Source organism: Cryptosporidium hominis, assembly GCF_000006425.1.
Source record: "Cryptosporidium hominis TU502 chromosome 5 CHRO015072, whole genome shotgun sequence".
NCBI classification, from domain to species: Eukaryota; Apicomplexa; class Conoidasida; order Eucoccidiorida; family Cryptosporidiidae; genus Cryptosporidium; species Cryptosporidium hominis.
Genome location: NW_667447.1, coordinates 24071 through 39444, shown reverse-complemented (window position 1 = coordinate 39444; position 15374 = coordinate 24071). Strand labels below are relative to the sequence as shown.

At 31.9% G+C, this 15374-nt stretch overlaps 3 protein-coding genes across 3 annotated transcripts; 1 reads left to right on the top strand and 2 right to left on the bottom strand.

Annotated features, from left to right (window-relative positions):
- On the bottom strand, positions 1-1687 carry Chro.50170 (hypothetical protein; the record flags this gene model as incomplete). Its single annotated transcript, XM_663108.1, has 1 exon — positions 1-1687. A coding segment is annotated over one exon (1687 nt), but the record flags the coding sequence as incomplete, so codon positions are not given.
- Positions 1688-2241: 554 nt separating this feature from the next.
- On the bottom strand, positions 2242-7653 carry Chro.50171 (hypothetical protein). The annotated part of the gene is made up of 1 exon (XM_663107.1): positions 2242-7653. One exon carries the CDS (start codon positions 7651-7653, stop codon positions 2242-2244), a length of 5412 nt encoding a protein of 1803 aa, XP_668199.1.
- An 803-nt stretch (positions 7654-8456) lies between these two features.
- On the top strand, positions 8457-14828 carry Chro.50172 (DEAD/DEAH box helicase). The annotated part of the gene is made up of 1 exon (XM_663106.1): positions 8457-14828. One exon carries the CDS (start codon positions 8457-8459, stop codon positions 14826-14828), a length of 6372 nt encoding a protein of 2123 aa, XP_668198.1.
- The last annotated feature ends 546 nt before the right edge of the window (positions 14829-15374 follow it).

Genomic DNA, 15374 nt, shown 5'->3' with positions numbered 1-15374 from the left:
ATTTTTCTGAATAGCCAAGTAATATTTCATTTTGAATCAGTTCCATAATCATTTCCATATGCCTAAATAGTATCTGGCTCAACTCATCACCCAAATATAAGTATAATTTATTATTTTTCGCCTTTAAAATTTCATCTATTATTTTACTTAAATATAAATCACAATTTTCATACTCTTTTAAACCAGAATCTTGATCATGTATCAAGTTTAGTGCTTTTTCAATAATTTCCTTTGATTCTGGATTATCTCTTTTATCTAGCTTCACTATGATTTCAATAAACTCTTTGTAAACGCTTCCAAAATCAATTACATCAATAATGCTATTTTCAGTTTGGCTTTCATCTGTGTTAATTATATTATCTGTATTGCAATCCTTATTTTTAGATGTGATTGCCTCATTTGAACATGCTGTAGAAAATGACTCCATTGATTGACTTTTTTCGTCTTTTATCAAATCTTCTTGAACATTTTCCTGAAATTCCAAATCTTTAAAATAATTTTCATGGATGTAATTCTTCGTATTCTCATTTACTATCATACTGAACTGAGAAAGTAAAATTTTTACAGCTTTTTGAGCTTTGATTGCGGTTGCAGGATTCACCAAATTTGAAATTATAGCTTGTATGTCTATCATATTATCGAGAGCAATGTTTTTCTCCGCCATTTGAGATGTAGATAAAGTAATAAACTCATCATCATTTATTTTTATGTTATTCATTTTCTTACATATTTCTCTCCAACTCTCCTTCTTTACTTGATCAGCATTTATTTTGTATGTTCCAGTAAAAATTGTTGAATTACTCGAATTATTTTCCGAATATTTATTCTTATTACTATTTCCAAATCTATTTGCAAATTCATAAATATCTCCCTCAACATCAATTTCTTGTATCGATTTAACTAAATGATCTGAGTCATACTGTAAATTCCTTACATAACTCATTTCATAAACCATCATTTTCATTAAAGTATCCAAAATACATTTTATTCTTTTTGTATCCATATCTTCTAAAATACCAATAATGTGCTTCATTTCCGTCAAATAAAACTTGTGATAAGTTTCAAAGTTGTCAACACTATTGTTATATTCCTTCTCTAAATCATTTAATTCAAGTATTTTTCGAAGTATTTCTCTGCTTAAAATAGTTATCTTTTCTTGTGCAGATTTCGATCTATTCAATTCGTGGTATCTCAAGCTTAACTGACCTATATTATGCCTTGCAATCCCATAATTATCTCTTAATCTAGTAAAATTCATATATCTCTTCTGAAGTTCTGATGTTATTCTTTTTCCAGATGATAATAAATGATCATATGCAGATTTGTGATTGTCCAACATGCTATTTAATGTTTCTTTTAACACATCGGATCTCAAGGTCTCGCAAAGCTCTCTACATTGCTGGGATCTTCTACAAGTTTCATTCCTTAATGTTCTTATTGCAAAGCTCATGCTTGTACTTTCAGTTGCTGATGGGAAAAATTTTGAAGAAATCCTTTCTAATCCGTTTGAATACATTTCTTCCAATGATGCTCTTTCCTCTAAGGCCTGCCTTAGTTGGTCCCCCAACTTCAGGCCATTCTCAATTCTCGTGCAAATAAGAGTCCAATCATGCAAGAATTCATCTTGATACTTTAATACTACTTTTTTCTCCACCCCACACTCTGTAACTTCTTTATCCGCCACCATTTTACTTTCCCAAAGATTATATATAGGGAATTTCTTGAACCTTTGAAACTATTAGACTCAAAAAAATGCTAATTTGCCCCAAATTATTAATATTATATAATTTTGTTTATACGCACCTTTTTTCTGCATATATTCATTAGCATTCAACCCTATAAGCCGCCACCTTTTTTTTTTAAACTTAATAAATTCTTGTCAAATTAGCTATCAAATAAATTGTAACTCCTCTTTCTACTTTCTAAAGAACTTAAGCATAAACAATTTATTTCACTAAGTTTCTTATTTTTATTTTTTCTTGATTTGCACACATTATTTTTTCAGTCCTCTACGCTGTATATTGCAAAAATATGTCCACATTATGCATGCATGCATATATATGTGCTTTTGCATGTATAATGCGATAAAAGCAAGATTTGCATAACGAGGATGGTGTAATTTAAATAGATGGCAAATTATCAAGGAAATTCATTATTATTTATATATTATTTTGTCGTCAACTAATGAAAATTATTACTAAACGATATTTAATTTACGTATTTGGATAAGAAACACATTGATTACTTGCAGTTTTTGCTAATCCTAGATGATGGACTCCAACTTTGTGTAGAAGATGCATCTGAATACTCTTCTTCTCTTTCCCTATTTCTTTTAGTTTGCTTTCTTTTTGTATGTTTTCCCCTAGTATGCTTTGAAACTTTTTCAGATGTTGTTTGTGTATAAAAATAAATAATTTCATTCGAATAATCTACTAGCTTCTTCTCGGAATCGCAACCTTCTGAAATTTTCCAAATAATATGTAATTTCTCTCTCAAACTCTGCAATAACTCATACATTGTGCCTGCTCCCAATGAAACTATATTTGTAGAATTTTCAACAATGCCAACATTCAATTCAGAGTCTTGATGAGAGAATTTGGGTTTCTCTTTATTAATGGAATTATAAGGGTTGAAGCTAGAAATCTGGCTTTCTGAGATTCTGTACTCTTCTTTGAGAATTAATTGGACTGTTGTACAAACTGTTACAAGAATCGCACTGCAAAAAGCTTGTTCTGTATCTATTTTTACAGAACTCTCAGAATCATTGTGTAAATTCTGAGAACAATTCACACAGATTTCTCCCAAACAAAATAGAACCAGTAGTATTTCTGATTCAAATTGAAATGGCATTGCTAAAAGTATATAAGAAATAAACTCCATATATAAAACCAATAAAACCTTTTTTTCCAGCATTAAATGAAGTTTAAGTTTTTTGAGTAGAATTTCGGTTTCATCACTTGACAATAATAATTCAAGCTGCTTGCAGCATCCTCTGATTATGCTTTCTCTAAATACTCTTTTAGTTCGGCATTTCTCAGAATAAATCCTTGTGAAAAATTCAAAAACAGTTTCCAAAACTTCAGGTCTGCTTTTTGATTGGATCTTATCATTGGCAATATCATTTGAGATAATAGATCTTAAAACATTTTCGGAATCAGTTTTTGAATTGTATACCCCAAGTAGTCCAGGGAAATTTGAAGTGCAAAACACGAACCCATATAGAGATATTTCTTTATATTTATTGATGATAAGATTTGGAAATCTTTCAAATAAAGAACTTATAATTTGATAAGACTTGAATGAAACTTCTCTATTTGATGAAAACAATAGCCCAGAGACCTGAGGGATAATAGAAGTTGGATTAACCAGGCCTTGCTTATTTAATTGCTCAAGAATGCAAAGTATTAATGAAGAAACTTGTTGTTTTTGCTGATTTGAAAACCTCCCTTCCTGAAATCCGGTTGTTTCTTGAAATAGATTTAACAACAACTCTAAATTTGATGCGATTGGCTGTGATGCAGAAACTGAGCTTGTCTTATGTGTTACAGAACCAAAAACGCTAGTTCTAATTGAAGAAATATTCTCTAAATTTGAGTAACTTGAAGAACTCACTGGGGAATTTATTTCATTTTTCTCAGATTGTACTGAAGTTCTTTTATTTGTGTTTGGAGTGATAAAAATACTATTATTGCCTGAAAATGAATCATCACATTGATTAATTTCGTCATGAAATTGGTTGGTCATATCTTCAGTAATATTAACTCTTTTTGTTTGCTCTAAATCATTTTCCTGAGCAATTTTGTTCTCTTTTAATGCTTGTAGCTCGTAATTTTTTAAAAGAGACAAAATTCCTTGCAGGCAAATTATACACAAATTAGAATTGGCTTTACTGTTATTCACTGTGATGTTGGAGCACTGAATAGATAGTTTTGATTGGCAATCCAAGTTTGCAAAAGATTTATCTCCTTTGATAGCGCACTTAATTAAATTATTGAATTTTAGTGTTTTAACAAATTGTTTTTGGTTCATCAAAAATTGAATCAATGTCGGAAATAATACCCCTTTATTTAAATTCCAATCCAAGATATAATACAAATCGCAAAGCAAGTCAAAAATTATTTTATTTGACTCCAAAATTGTATACTCAAATCCCAAATCCTCTCCAAATTCACTCTTCGGCATTTTATTGGTTGAATATGACTCTAGAGTCCATGAAATTCCAAACTCTGTTTGGATTACCTTCGCTCTTTCTAGCTTATTATCCACAATTGCTAGTGCCATATTTGGAGAACTAAACTCAAATATGCACCCTAGAAGCCAAGCACTTCTTCTTAACTGATCAACTTCTTTTAAATCCATGGTAACTTCCATACCTAAAGTTTTTTGTCTATAATCCCATAATACTCTTATATTATCTAGTATTAGGGGAGATAAAGTGTTATTTTCATTCAAACCCTTTTCATTTTCCATAAGCAAATTACAAAGGCATAATATAGATGATCTAATCAGTTGTGGTGACCTTGAATTGGTTGTTATTTTCAATAAATCAAACTCAATAGTTTCAACCTCCAAATCTCCAACATGAGGCAAAATATATGATAGCACTGTACAAATATGAACCATTACTTCTGATTTAAATTGACGGAAATCTTTTAGATAAACTACTATATATGAATACATTTCTTTTATAGATTTCGGATAAACTTTACCAATAACTTCAGCTGTTTTTAATATTTGAAGTTTTTTTTCCGAAAAATCCCTGGATGAATTGTTGTTTACAATACCTTGATCATTTAATTGTTCATTTTTTAACCCAATTTCTTTAGAAACTAATTTTTCAGATTTGATCGTATCTCGGTAGTTATCGCTTTGAATAAACATATCAACGAGTATATTAGACCATCTAGTAATTAATCCTTCCAAGTTTTTTATTGATTGATTTTCTTGTAAAATAGATATTACGCCTTTCAGCAAGCAGTTTGTGCCTTTTTGGTCGTGGTTAATATATTGAAGGAATTCATTGCTCTCCGAATAGTTTATAAGTTTAACTAGGCACTCTGCCATACTTTCATTTACTTTGCTCGAATTGTGAAACCAAATAGAAGTAAATGAATCAAAAATCAACCTTCTTATTGATTGTGTTTCCTCAACTGCAGATGCCCTTTTTAATAATATGATGCCAATATTCAATTTTGATGGATCTTGTTGATATAAAGCTCTGAGAATCCTTATTGAGGTCATCCTAACTAAAGGAGAGATGTCATATGCTGTTCTAAAAATTTGCTCCAACAGTAATTTGGTCACTCTATCAAAACCAATTCTTGAATTTTCTCCATCAAAGGTAAAATCAGAAGTTTCATTAGTTAATATATCAGAAAAGTACTTTTCAATTATTGCTAGGGCTCTCTCTCTAACTTTTGGAGTTTTATCCTTTAGAGATAATATTATTCCGTTTAAAACTGTTTCATTAGTGATCAAAATATTGGGTTTTACTGAAATTATTTGGCCCACTGAATTCAAAGATATTCTTCTCATTGAAGTAATAGTTGAATTATATATATTTGATAATAAGCAGTGTAATATAATATTCGCAACATTCTTCAATTCTTTAGCTAGTATTTTATTCCAAAACCTAATTACGTTTGCTTCCAGTAACTTTGGAAATTTTGAGGAATAAGCTATTAATGGTGAATGCACCTTTGTAATTGGAGAAACCCATTCAGTTAATAACATTTTATATAACTGGCTTATTTCATTACATGTTTGAGACAATTTTCTGCTTCCATTTTTGGTTGTTTTATTTTTAGATTCTTCTTTTCCATCTGCTTTTTCTAAATTTTTATTTCCAAGCTTTAGTTTTGCAATCATTTCCAAAATAAATGAGCATGCAACTGAACTTCCAGAATCAGTAACTAATTGTGTTATATCGATAGTAACTGGCTCAGATGAAGCCTGAGACACTGTCATTGCAGTTTTCCTGTAAAGATATTCAAGCACTATTATTAATACAACGCTTAATTCTGAATTTTTTGATAATATTTCTTCTCCATTAATCCCAAAATTCGTGTTTATTTCATCAAATATTAAATTTATGGTGCAGCTATCGCATTTCCATTGTTCGTATATCTCCAAATATGTGCCATTTCGTATGCAATCAAGATGAAAGTTCCTACCACAGCTTTCGCATCTTAGTAATTTCTCGGTATATATTGAGTACAATTTATCGCATATACAATCAATTGTAACGTTGTTTGCTGCATCATCTCTTTCAATTGGGGCATCTTTTATTTCTGATTTACTTTCATCAATGCTCTTTTCAGATGAATCAATGCACATAAGTTTTACATTCACATTCTTGTAAATTATTGAAAGTGATGCGCCTAACAGGTGTATGCAAAGCTCTTTTGAGTACAAGTCAATATTTATTGATTGTGATTTTGGACCAGCCTCATTAATTAATGAGTTATTTGAAATCTTAATTAACTGTACTATTATGATTTGAGTAATAGTTGAGCATATATTATATTTTGGATTAAATGATGCTTTGAGTAAATCCGTAAGGACAACTGTTGCAATGTCATTTCCTGTTGAGAAGCTACTTTCTTTTCTTTTTGTTCTCTTTAAAATGATAGAATTGATAAAAAACGTTGCAAACTGGTTGCATATGAATTTCGCCAAATTATGATGCTTCATTGAAATATTTTGTATCGAGTGAATGTTGTCGCCAGAAACTATTCCATTTGGGATGCAAATACTTTGTATAAGTCTCAGTAATAAATATACATAAATATGCATATATGAGTCCATTTCAATGCAAACTTTCGCTTTCTTGATTGCCTTGTTAGTATGAGGTAATTCTTCCATCACATCAAAAATTAAATTTAAGGAATTTTCCAAGAACTCATTAGAATTCAATGATCCAGAAACAAATAAATGAACAACTATTTCCGTCGTGAGAAATACAACCATAGTATTTGAATCCTCTATCAAAAAAATTGAAAGCAAACCAACAATAATTTGTGTTGAAAGTATCTCATGAATATTTTTTGTTCTTACAATTGTATTTATTGTTTCCAGGCAGCCAATAAAAGACGTATTAAAAGCTTCCAAATGGCAATTCTTAATGCTTTCCGAAAATATTATTGGCAGTACGCTTCTTATTATATTAGAAATAATTCTAATTTCTTTACTAAATGTCATTTCATTGAAAATAACCAATTCAAAGTATAAAAATATCCCAACAATATTAATCACATTTACTAAGTTTTCTATTAGAACGTTTTCCGAGCCTTTTCCTCTATCTTTTGAAGAAATTCTCTTTCCAAACTCGATAATTAAGTCCGAGCACAATATTTCTTCCAATAATGCTTCACAATTTCTGCTAAATTCAATTCTTCCACAAAACTCATAAAGTATTTGGTTTTCAAATTTAGAAATTTCTAATTGTACTTTTTTAAGATTCATCTTATTAAATTCTGATAATTTCGGAGCTTTATCCTGTAATAGTATATCAAAAATTGCTGTGAAATGCTCTGTTCCTTTATTTGAAGATGGTCTTCTTTTCCAATTTGCATCAGTTTTATTAGTTTGTTCATTGTTGTCATTCATAATTGTGCATGCGTTACTCTTTTTCAATTGGCTTGGAAGCTCCATCTTTAGGAAAACTTCATTTAAAACTCTTAATTACTGATCACTAACCTCAGATTCAAAGCTTCTAAACTCTGTTCTCTTGAGAAATTTTCTTTCATGCAAACTAATTTCTGAACAAATTCCCAATTATTTATATAAATACTTATAGCAGAAACTTAAACCTCTTTTAGTTATTAAAGCCTCAGAAAGAGCACTCCACAACAAATTTACTTTTTCTCCAAGTGTTTAAATGAAAGTCCTTCTAAAGAATTCAAGAAACTATTAAAAGAATTTATTAGAAGAAATCGTTCATTTCGTGCACACGCCATAAAATCAAATTTTTTTTGATTGCCCCCACATTTTCAAAACAAAAATATGAATGACTGTTAGCGCCACTGACATTCCGGCAACTACAAGTATGTGCATGCATGCAATAGTTTTGATAATAAAAACATGACAGAAAAAAGAAAGTTAATTTGCTAATTAACAGTTAGTCTATTTTTCTATTATGCTAGAATGATTATTTCAGATTTTTCTGTATTATCTACGAAAATTTCTACTTTGATTCAGTTATCTGAAAGCGCACTAGGTAAAAATATTATAATTAATTAACTCGAGCGGCTTGTTTAAGGCGGGCTATGATTTTTTTTTTTTTTAGACTACTCGATACGACAAAAATCAATTTAAATTCCAACAAAAATCAAAGAATTTTTGAAAGAAGCTATCTACTTCCTTGTTTATGTGCGCAAAGGTATATATCTAGTAACAGGAAGGGAACATTGCGCATTGTGTATTGATCTTTCTAGAAAAGCTTGTTTGATTAAAAAATGGACGATGAATCGTTAGGCTCATGTAAGTCTTTCTCAAAGCACATGAAGGACTTCTCGGCAGTTCAAAATTCTATGAAAAATTATGGAGCTCCGAGCGAGATGGTAGACGGTTCTGAAGCAAATTTTTCAAAAGATTTAGGGATACTACAGCATTTTTCAAATAACGACTCAATACTTAATGAAAAGTTAAATGAGCTTATGGGTATCTTTAAAAAAAGAGAATCTTCAGACTCCCAACTTGCTATTAAAGAATCAAAACGTATGATTGGCGAAATCTTAAAGTGGTATTTTGGAATGAGTCATGTTTCGTTGAATGATATTACTCCAGATATTTCTGATGCTGAAAATGTCTTTGTAAGCGCAGATGGATTACTAATCAATCTATACTACTCCTTTGGATTTGAAGTTGATTCAAATAATTCTCCCCAAACACTACCGTATATTTACCTTTTTGAAAGGTTCATGAACTACCTTATTGAAGCAGGTACAAAAAGGATCATTTTAATTTTTCTTGATAGCTTTACTGATGTTCTAGAGAAGATTAACCCAGGACTGCCATTATTGAGAGAATCCCTCATTCTTCACTCAAAATTAAATCCAGAGATATTTAATGCATACCATTTTACAAGTTGGCTATCTGAGGATTTCCAAGAATTTTTGAAGGAGCTTGAACCCAGTATATTCTTGATTGAAGATGGAAGTTCCATTTCTAATTTGGAAAGCTTAGAAGTAAAACATAGGCATCAATTTATTCAAGAAGTATCTGATGAAAATAATGAATCTATTGACGAATATGATTTTGAAGATTTAGATGAAGTCGATATATCTACTTCACTACTTTCATTCGCTTTAGAAATGCTTAGCTATTCAAACATTGCTATCTTTCATAAGATGGAACGTAAAGGACAAAGAATTACTGCATTTACATATTCGTCTGCCATCGAGCCTCGCTTTACAGAAGCAAACAAAGGAATTATGAGGCAGGCTGCGCAATCGAAAACAAGAGACGAAATGAGGTTGTTATCTGATGCCAATGAAGATTTTGTAACCTGTGACGGAGAATTAGATAACCATCTACGCCTTAAAGATTATGAATATAATATTGCCAAAGAATTTAAATCTTCAGAGAATGATTTATTTACCCAATTAGTTAAATCACTAATTCACAACTCAATTTCAGAGGAGGATTTGGAACTTTCCAAGTCGGATGATGCAATTCTACACAATATTAAGCTAATTCTTCTTTTTTCTAAAGTTACACTATTGTCTGGATATCTAAGAAGTCACAAATTGAGTTACTTAGATAGGCACTACATTTCCAATTCCATGCTAGAGTTTAAAAAGTGTCTAGAATCCAAATTAGAACAAGATGATTTCGACAATGAAGGATGGGAATTTGGAGCCACAATTTTAAAATCTCTTGAATCATTATTTATTTCAGAATCAATTAAACAGCTCAGATTAATAATTAATCATTTTGAGGAGATCAAGCCATCGATAAATAAAGGCCAACTTATCTCAAATGTTTGCGATCTGAATGATCCATTATTGCTAGAGTTCCTGTTTTATATTGTAGGATACACAAGTTTGAAGGAAGAAAATATTAGAGTATCACTATTTTTGGAAATTATTGGTCTTGAATCATCTGATCAAAGTAAATTGGAAGATCTTTGGAACAAAATTTCATTAATCAGTGAGCCATTTTTCCCGTTATCATTTTCAGGAAACTTAAATAGATATGTTACTGAGGATAATGATAAAAGAGTTTTGAGCCTATTCGGAGAAACTGTGTTATCTAGAGAAAAATTAAGTACCCAAAGAAATACGTCTGTAAGCAATGTAGGACTTTTACCCATTAATTCCAAATTTGTGGTCAGAGTAATGTCCGAACTAGGAGTAGGTATATCAGATATGGGGCAAATCAAAGGTACTGCTTTAGAATCTGATGACAAGACTGTCTCCCAAAATGAATATTTAAACCAAGTAATTCAAATTTCTGGCATCAGAGATGTTGCATCTTGGGAAATTGATAGACCACAAGAGACACGTCCAAACTCCAAACAAGAGTATTCAGGAGGAAAAGAAGGCTCATCTGTTAAATTACCTGCAGACCTTGAAAAGAAACGTCAGTTACGTGATAACCAAAGAAAGCAACAATTTTGGTTCAACTTAGGTCAAATATTGACTGGAAATGATAAGTTGCAGCAAACAATCGTTGTGAATCCATTCCACGTTTGGAACAAACTTTCTGCAAAAGAAGCTGATAAAGAAAGGAACTCTTCAGGCCCCTCATCTTCTTCAAAAGCAGAAGAAATCAGACGAAAAAATGAAGAGGCCAAATTAAATAAAATGCGTCAAGACGATGAAAATCAATTGAAATACCATGAGCAGAAGCTATCTCTAATTCTTTCTAAAGGCGATCCTGATACTTTCATGCTTTCAGTGTACGATATGTTAATTGGAATTCCACGCAAAACTAATGAATTTGGGCGTTTCAGAGGTCTATCAAAATTATTTAAGCTTCCAAAATCAAGAAGCAAAATATTGATTCGAACTTTACAAACATGTATTTCAGTTTTGCGTAGCTTTAAAAGCAGTACTCTTCCAGAAGTGTCACATATGGTAAAGGCTAGATTGGCAGTTTGCATGACTTTTAGGCTCGCAATTGAAACATTTAACCAATATTACTCTTATTTCGATAAAACCGACTTATTCGAAGTTGCAAAGATTTTGAATAGTCTTGGGTTCATGTCTTCCGCCTCTAATTTGGTTGAGAGCTACAAATATAAGATGGAATTGGATATAAGACGTATTGTGGATAAGACTAGCTCTTCTAATGATGATTCTAAAGGTAAGGGGTCTGATAAAAACAAGAAATCTCAAGGTGGAAAGAAGCCTACTCAAAAGAAAGACAAAAAAAGTGTGTCTGATCATTCCACTTTTCCAGAAGATACAAACTATTCCGAATATCAGAATGTTTATTTATATGCTAAGAAACATCTTGAGGAATTGAAACAATCAGGCAAATCAGGAAAAAGTGAAAAGATTCACCTATGTGTCCAAGATGGCTGTGAATCTTCCTTCCAATTACGTTACATGGGAGCTGACTTTGAAAGATCCACAGGTAGCGTTGCAGATCCCAGAGTTCCATTTAGCCCAGATTATTGGCAAAAGCAAATTTTAGATATTATTGACTCTGGCGACTCAGCGCTAGTTTGCGCTCCAACAGCTAGTGGAAAGACTTTCATTTGTTACTATGCAATGGAACAAGTTTTGAGGTTTGACAACGAAAGCGTCGTTGTTTTCATTGCGCCCACTAAAGCTCTTGCAGATCAAGTACATGCTGAAATTGCCTATAGATTTGGTTCTAAAACATACCCAAACCACTCAAGGATTTCTTTACTTTGTAAACTGAGCAGAGATTACTCCATTAATATTCCAACTCAATGCCAAATCCTAATTACACTACCTTTTATGTTGGAACTCTTATTGATGAGTACAGCCTACCAACAATGGGTATCAAAAATTAAATTTGTTATTTTTGATGAGGTCCACTGTATCAATGAGGCTGAAGGAGGTGTCTATTGGGAGAGGATTTTCCAGCTGATTCCTTGTCCATATTTATGTCTTTCTGCTACAATTGGTAACCCACTTGCATTCTATAATTGGCTGCAAAGAATTGGAAAGCTTCCCTCTAGTAAAGTCCACTTTGTTACTTACAGTGAAAGATATGCTGATCTTTCTACATTGGTATATGATGAAGGTAACCTATATCCTTTAAATCCGCTTTCTTCACTATCTTATGATAGGGTTTTATACTATGGCCTTCCTGGTGATTTCTATCTTCCACCAAATGATGGTCTTGATTTATTCCTTTCTTTGAAAGAGCTCCTCAAATGTAATTCAGAAGCTACGAAGGAATACTTGGCATGGCTTGATCCTCAATTCTTCTTTTCTGGAACACCGGCTATCACTAAGAGACAATATAGATTTTACCTTTCAACTCTATTGGCAATGACTGTAAAATTAGTACAAAATAATGTTTTAAACAAAGAAATGTGGCTAAATATAACAGGAAATTTACTTTTAAATCCCAGCATAAGATTTCAAAGGCAAATGGTTGAGCTATCCAAGAAAAATGATTCTAATCTATATAAGATTATTATGGGCGTAGAGAATATTAAGAGCCTATTAAGTGGAATTACTAATTCAAATGATGAAGATGCTACAGAAATAGGAAGTTTGGCTAGCTCAATATCACAGGCTAGGAATGCAATCATTACCCCCGCAAGACCAACTTCAGCATACAAAACTGCTGAAACCTTCTTAAGATTGGTCAGGAACCTTCAACAAGAAAATATGCTACCATGTATTATTTTCAACATGGAGAGAAGTGTTGTTGAGCATTTGGGGAAATCATTAATCGAAAAGCTTACTAACGATCATCATGATAAATACTATGGGTCAGAAGAGGCCACTAATGCCACAAAGGCCATTAACAAACGTAGACAAGAACAATATGCTAAAGATATTCAAAGACGTGATATGTTACTTAAATTAAAAACAATGAGTCGCCAGCAAAGAGAGAAACAGGGCATTGTTATTGATGAGAGCGAATTGCAAGCACTTGAAAACCTACAAGCTCCAGGAGATATAGCTGAAGAGTACGATCCAGAGTTTTCATTTTGTGACCGAAAAGTTATGGGAGGAAGAGAACGTGAGATCCAGGATACTCTATATTCTTGTGAAGGCAGGATTTCTCCCATTTTCATTGAAGGTCTTAAAAGAGGTATTGGAATTCATCATGATGGTTTGAGTTTAAGATACAGAAGAGCAGTTGAAACTCTATATCGCATGGGATATTTATGTATAATTATTTCCACAAGAACGTTAGCTCTTGGTGTAAATATGCCATGTAGAACAACAGTATTTGTAAATGACTCAATTTCATTGACTCCACTTCTTTATCGCCAAGCATCTGGAAGAGCAGGAAGAAGAGGCTACGATGTTCAGGGCTCAGTTATCTTCTGGGATATTTCTGTCGGAAAAAGAAATAGGTTATTAACAGCAGAGTTACCAACAATTAAGGGCAACTTCCCTGTTACTCCAACTACTGTTTTGAGAACGTTTATGCTGTTTGAAAATGTCCTTAATGAGCAGACGAAGAATAATATTTCTAAAGAAAGAGCAGTAATTACCTTTAAAGCGCTTGTGAAGTTCTACAGAGACTCATTATACTCTGTTGACTATAATCACGATTTCCACAAAAAGCTTACAGCAACACAATTTAGATTTATTGTTGACCTGCTCCGCAGATTTCATGTATTGGACAATTACTGTGGGTGTACTGGTTACGCAGGACTTGTATCTCACATGTTTGAATATGAAGGTACAAATCTTCTTATTTCCAAACTAATCCACTCTGGAGTATTATTCAACTACCTATTTAGTGAACATGAGAAGAATCACATTGAAACCAGCTCAAATAATGAACTTGCTAATTTACTTAAGAAAGATCCAGTTCAAAGACTTCTAATACTATTGGCTCACGTATATTTAACCAAACCAATGACAAGAAATTCCATATATAGCATCAAAAAGCAAATTGAAAAATCATCTTTTCTCAATTTGAAGCAAAAGATCTCATCTGGAAAGATCCAACATCTCCTTCTTTCACTACCGGACTACATCCAACGTGAAATTGATGAATTTAATGAAATAGTTTTCTCAAATATGAGAAACTCCTTGAGTGTTACATGTGCAGATGTTGAATTTGATGTAACTGAGTTTAACCTCCCTCTTTCAAATAATAATGTGTTATCGCAAAAATCCAAATTAAGCAAAGACTCTGTAATATCATCAGGTATTGACGAGTCTATAGCAATTGATAATAATTCTTGTATACAATCGCCATTCATTTCAATTATGGGTCTTGACGATGTAAAATTAAAGTCATCTCAGCAGCTAATTTATGGATCGAGAGTTCAATTAAACTGTACGCACGACTTACTCTCAATGGTTAAAGCGGATAAAGTCATATTAGATAAAGAAAAAGAGAACGTTTCAATAATCATTATGTTAATCAACTCATTCTTAATTGATTTCTACGAGTCACAAAGGTTTTCTGAAATTATTAAAAATAACTCAATTGCATCATCGGAAATTTTCTTCCTCATATCAGATTTTAAAGTGCTTCTTGACAGGTTTCTCCATTCCTTCAATCTAATGGAGCTTCAACAATACCAAAATCTTAATATTACTCTATCTAAAAAATCTCTTGAATTCTATAACAACATTTCCAGACTAATTGAAATCCTACAAGTTCTCTATAACAACTATAGAATAATTGCAAGCAAAAATGATGCTTAATATAACCGACTCTAAATACTTATTACTATTTAAAGTGTTGTCTACCTAAACTTGTATTCACTACAAATATATGTCTTAATTAATTGATACCGCTTTGAATTGAATCTTCAAGTATTGAAATTAGTAGTTTAAAAGAACTTAGATAATGGTTTTGCCTTGCTTAACCCCTAAAAGCATAATCACTGCTTAAATTCAATAGACAAAATAGGTATTAAGTTTTCGCCCAGATTTCAATGTGCTTCCTTTCTTTTGATCTTCATCCCTACGAACGCACAATCTTAGGTGGGAAGACGAACGTTGAAGCTAAGGACTAGTTGCTTCAAATAAAATAAAATACAACTCGAAAAAAATGTATCCTAGACTGATAATATTAATAAACAGATTAGACTAATGTCGAGAGAAAGGGAATAATATGCGAAAATATAAATTAATCATGAACTACTACGCTCGCCCTCCCTTTTTAATATCGGTGAACATTTTTAAACTACTTACATGTCGTATTCAGTGAAGTTTTATTTTCTTTTTTTTTTTTGCGACTTAAATGGT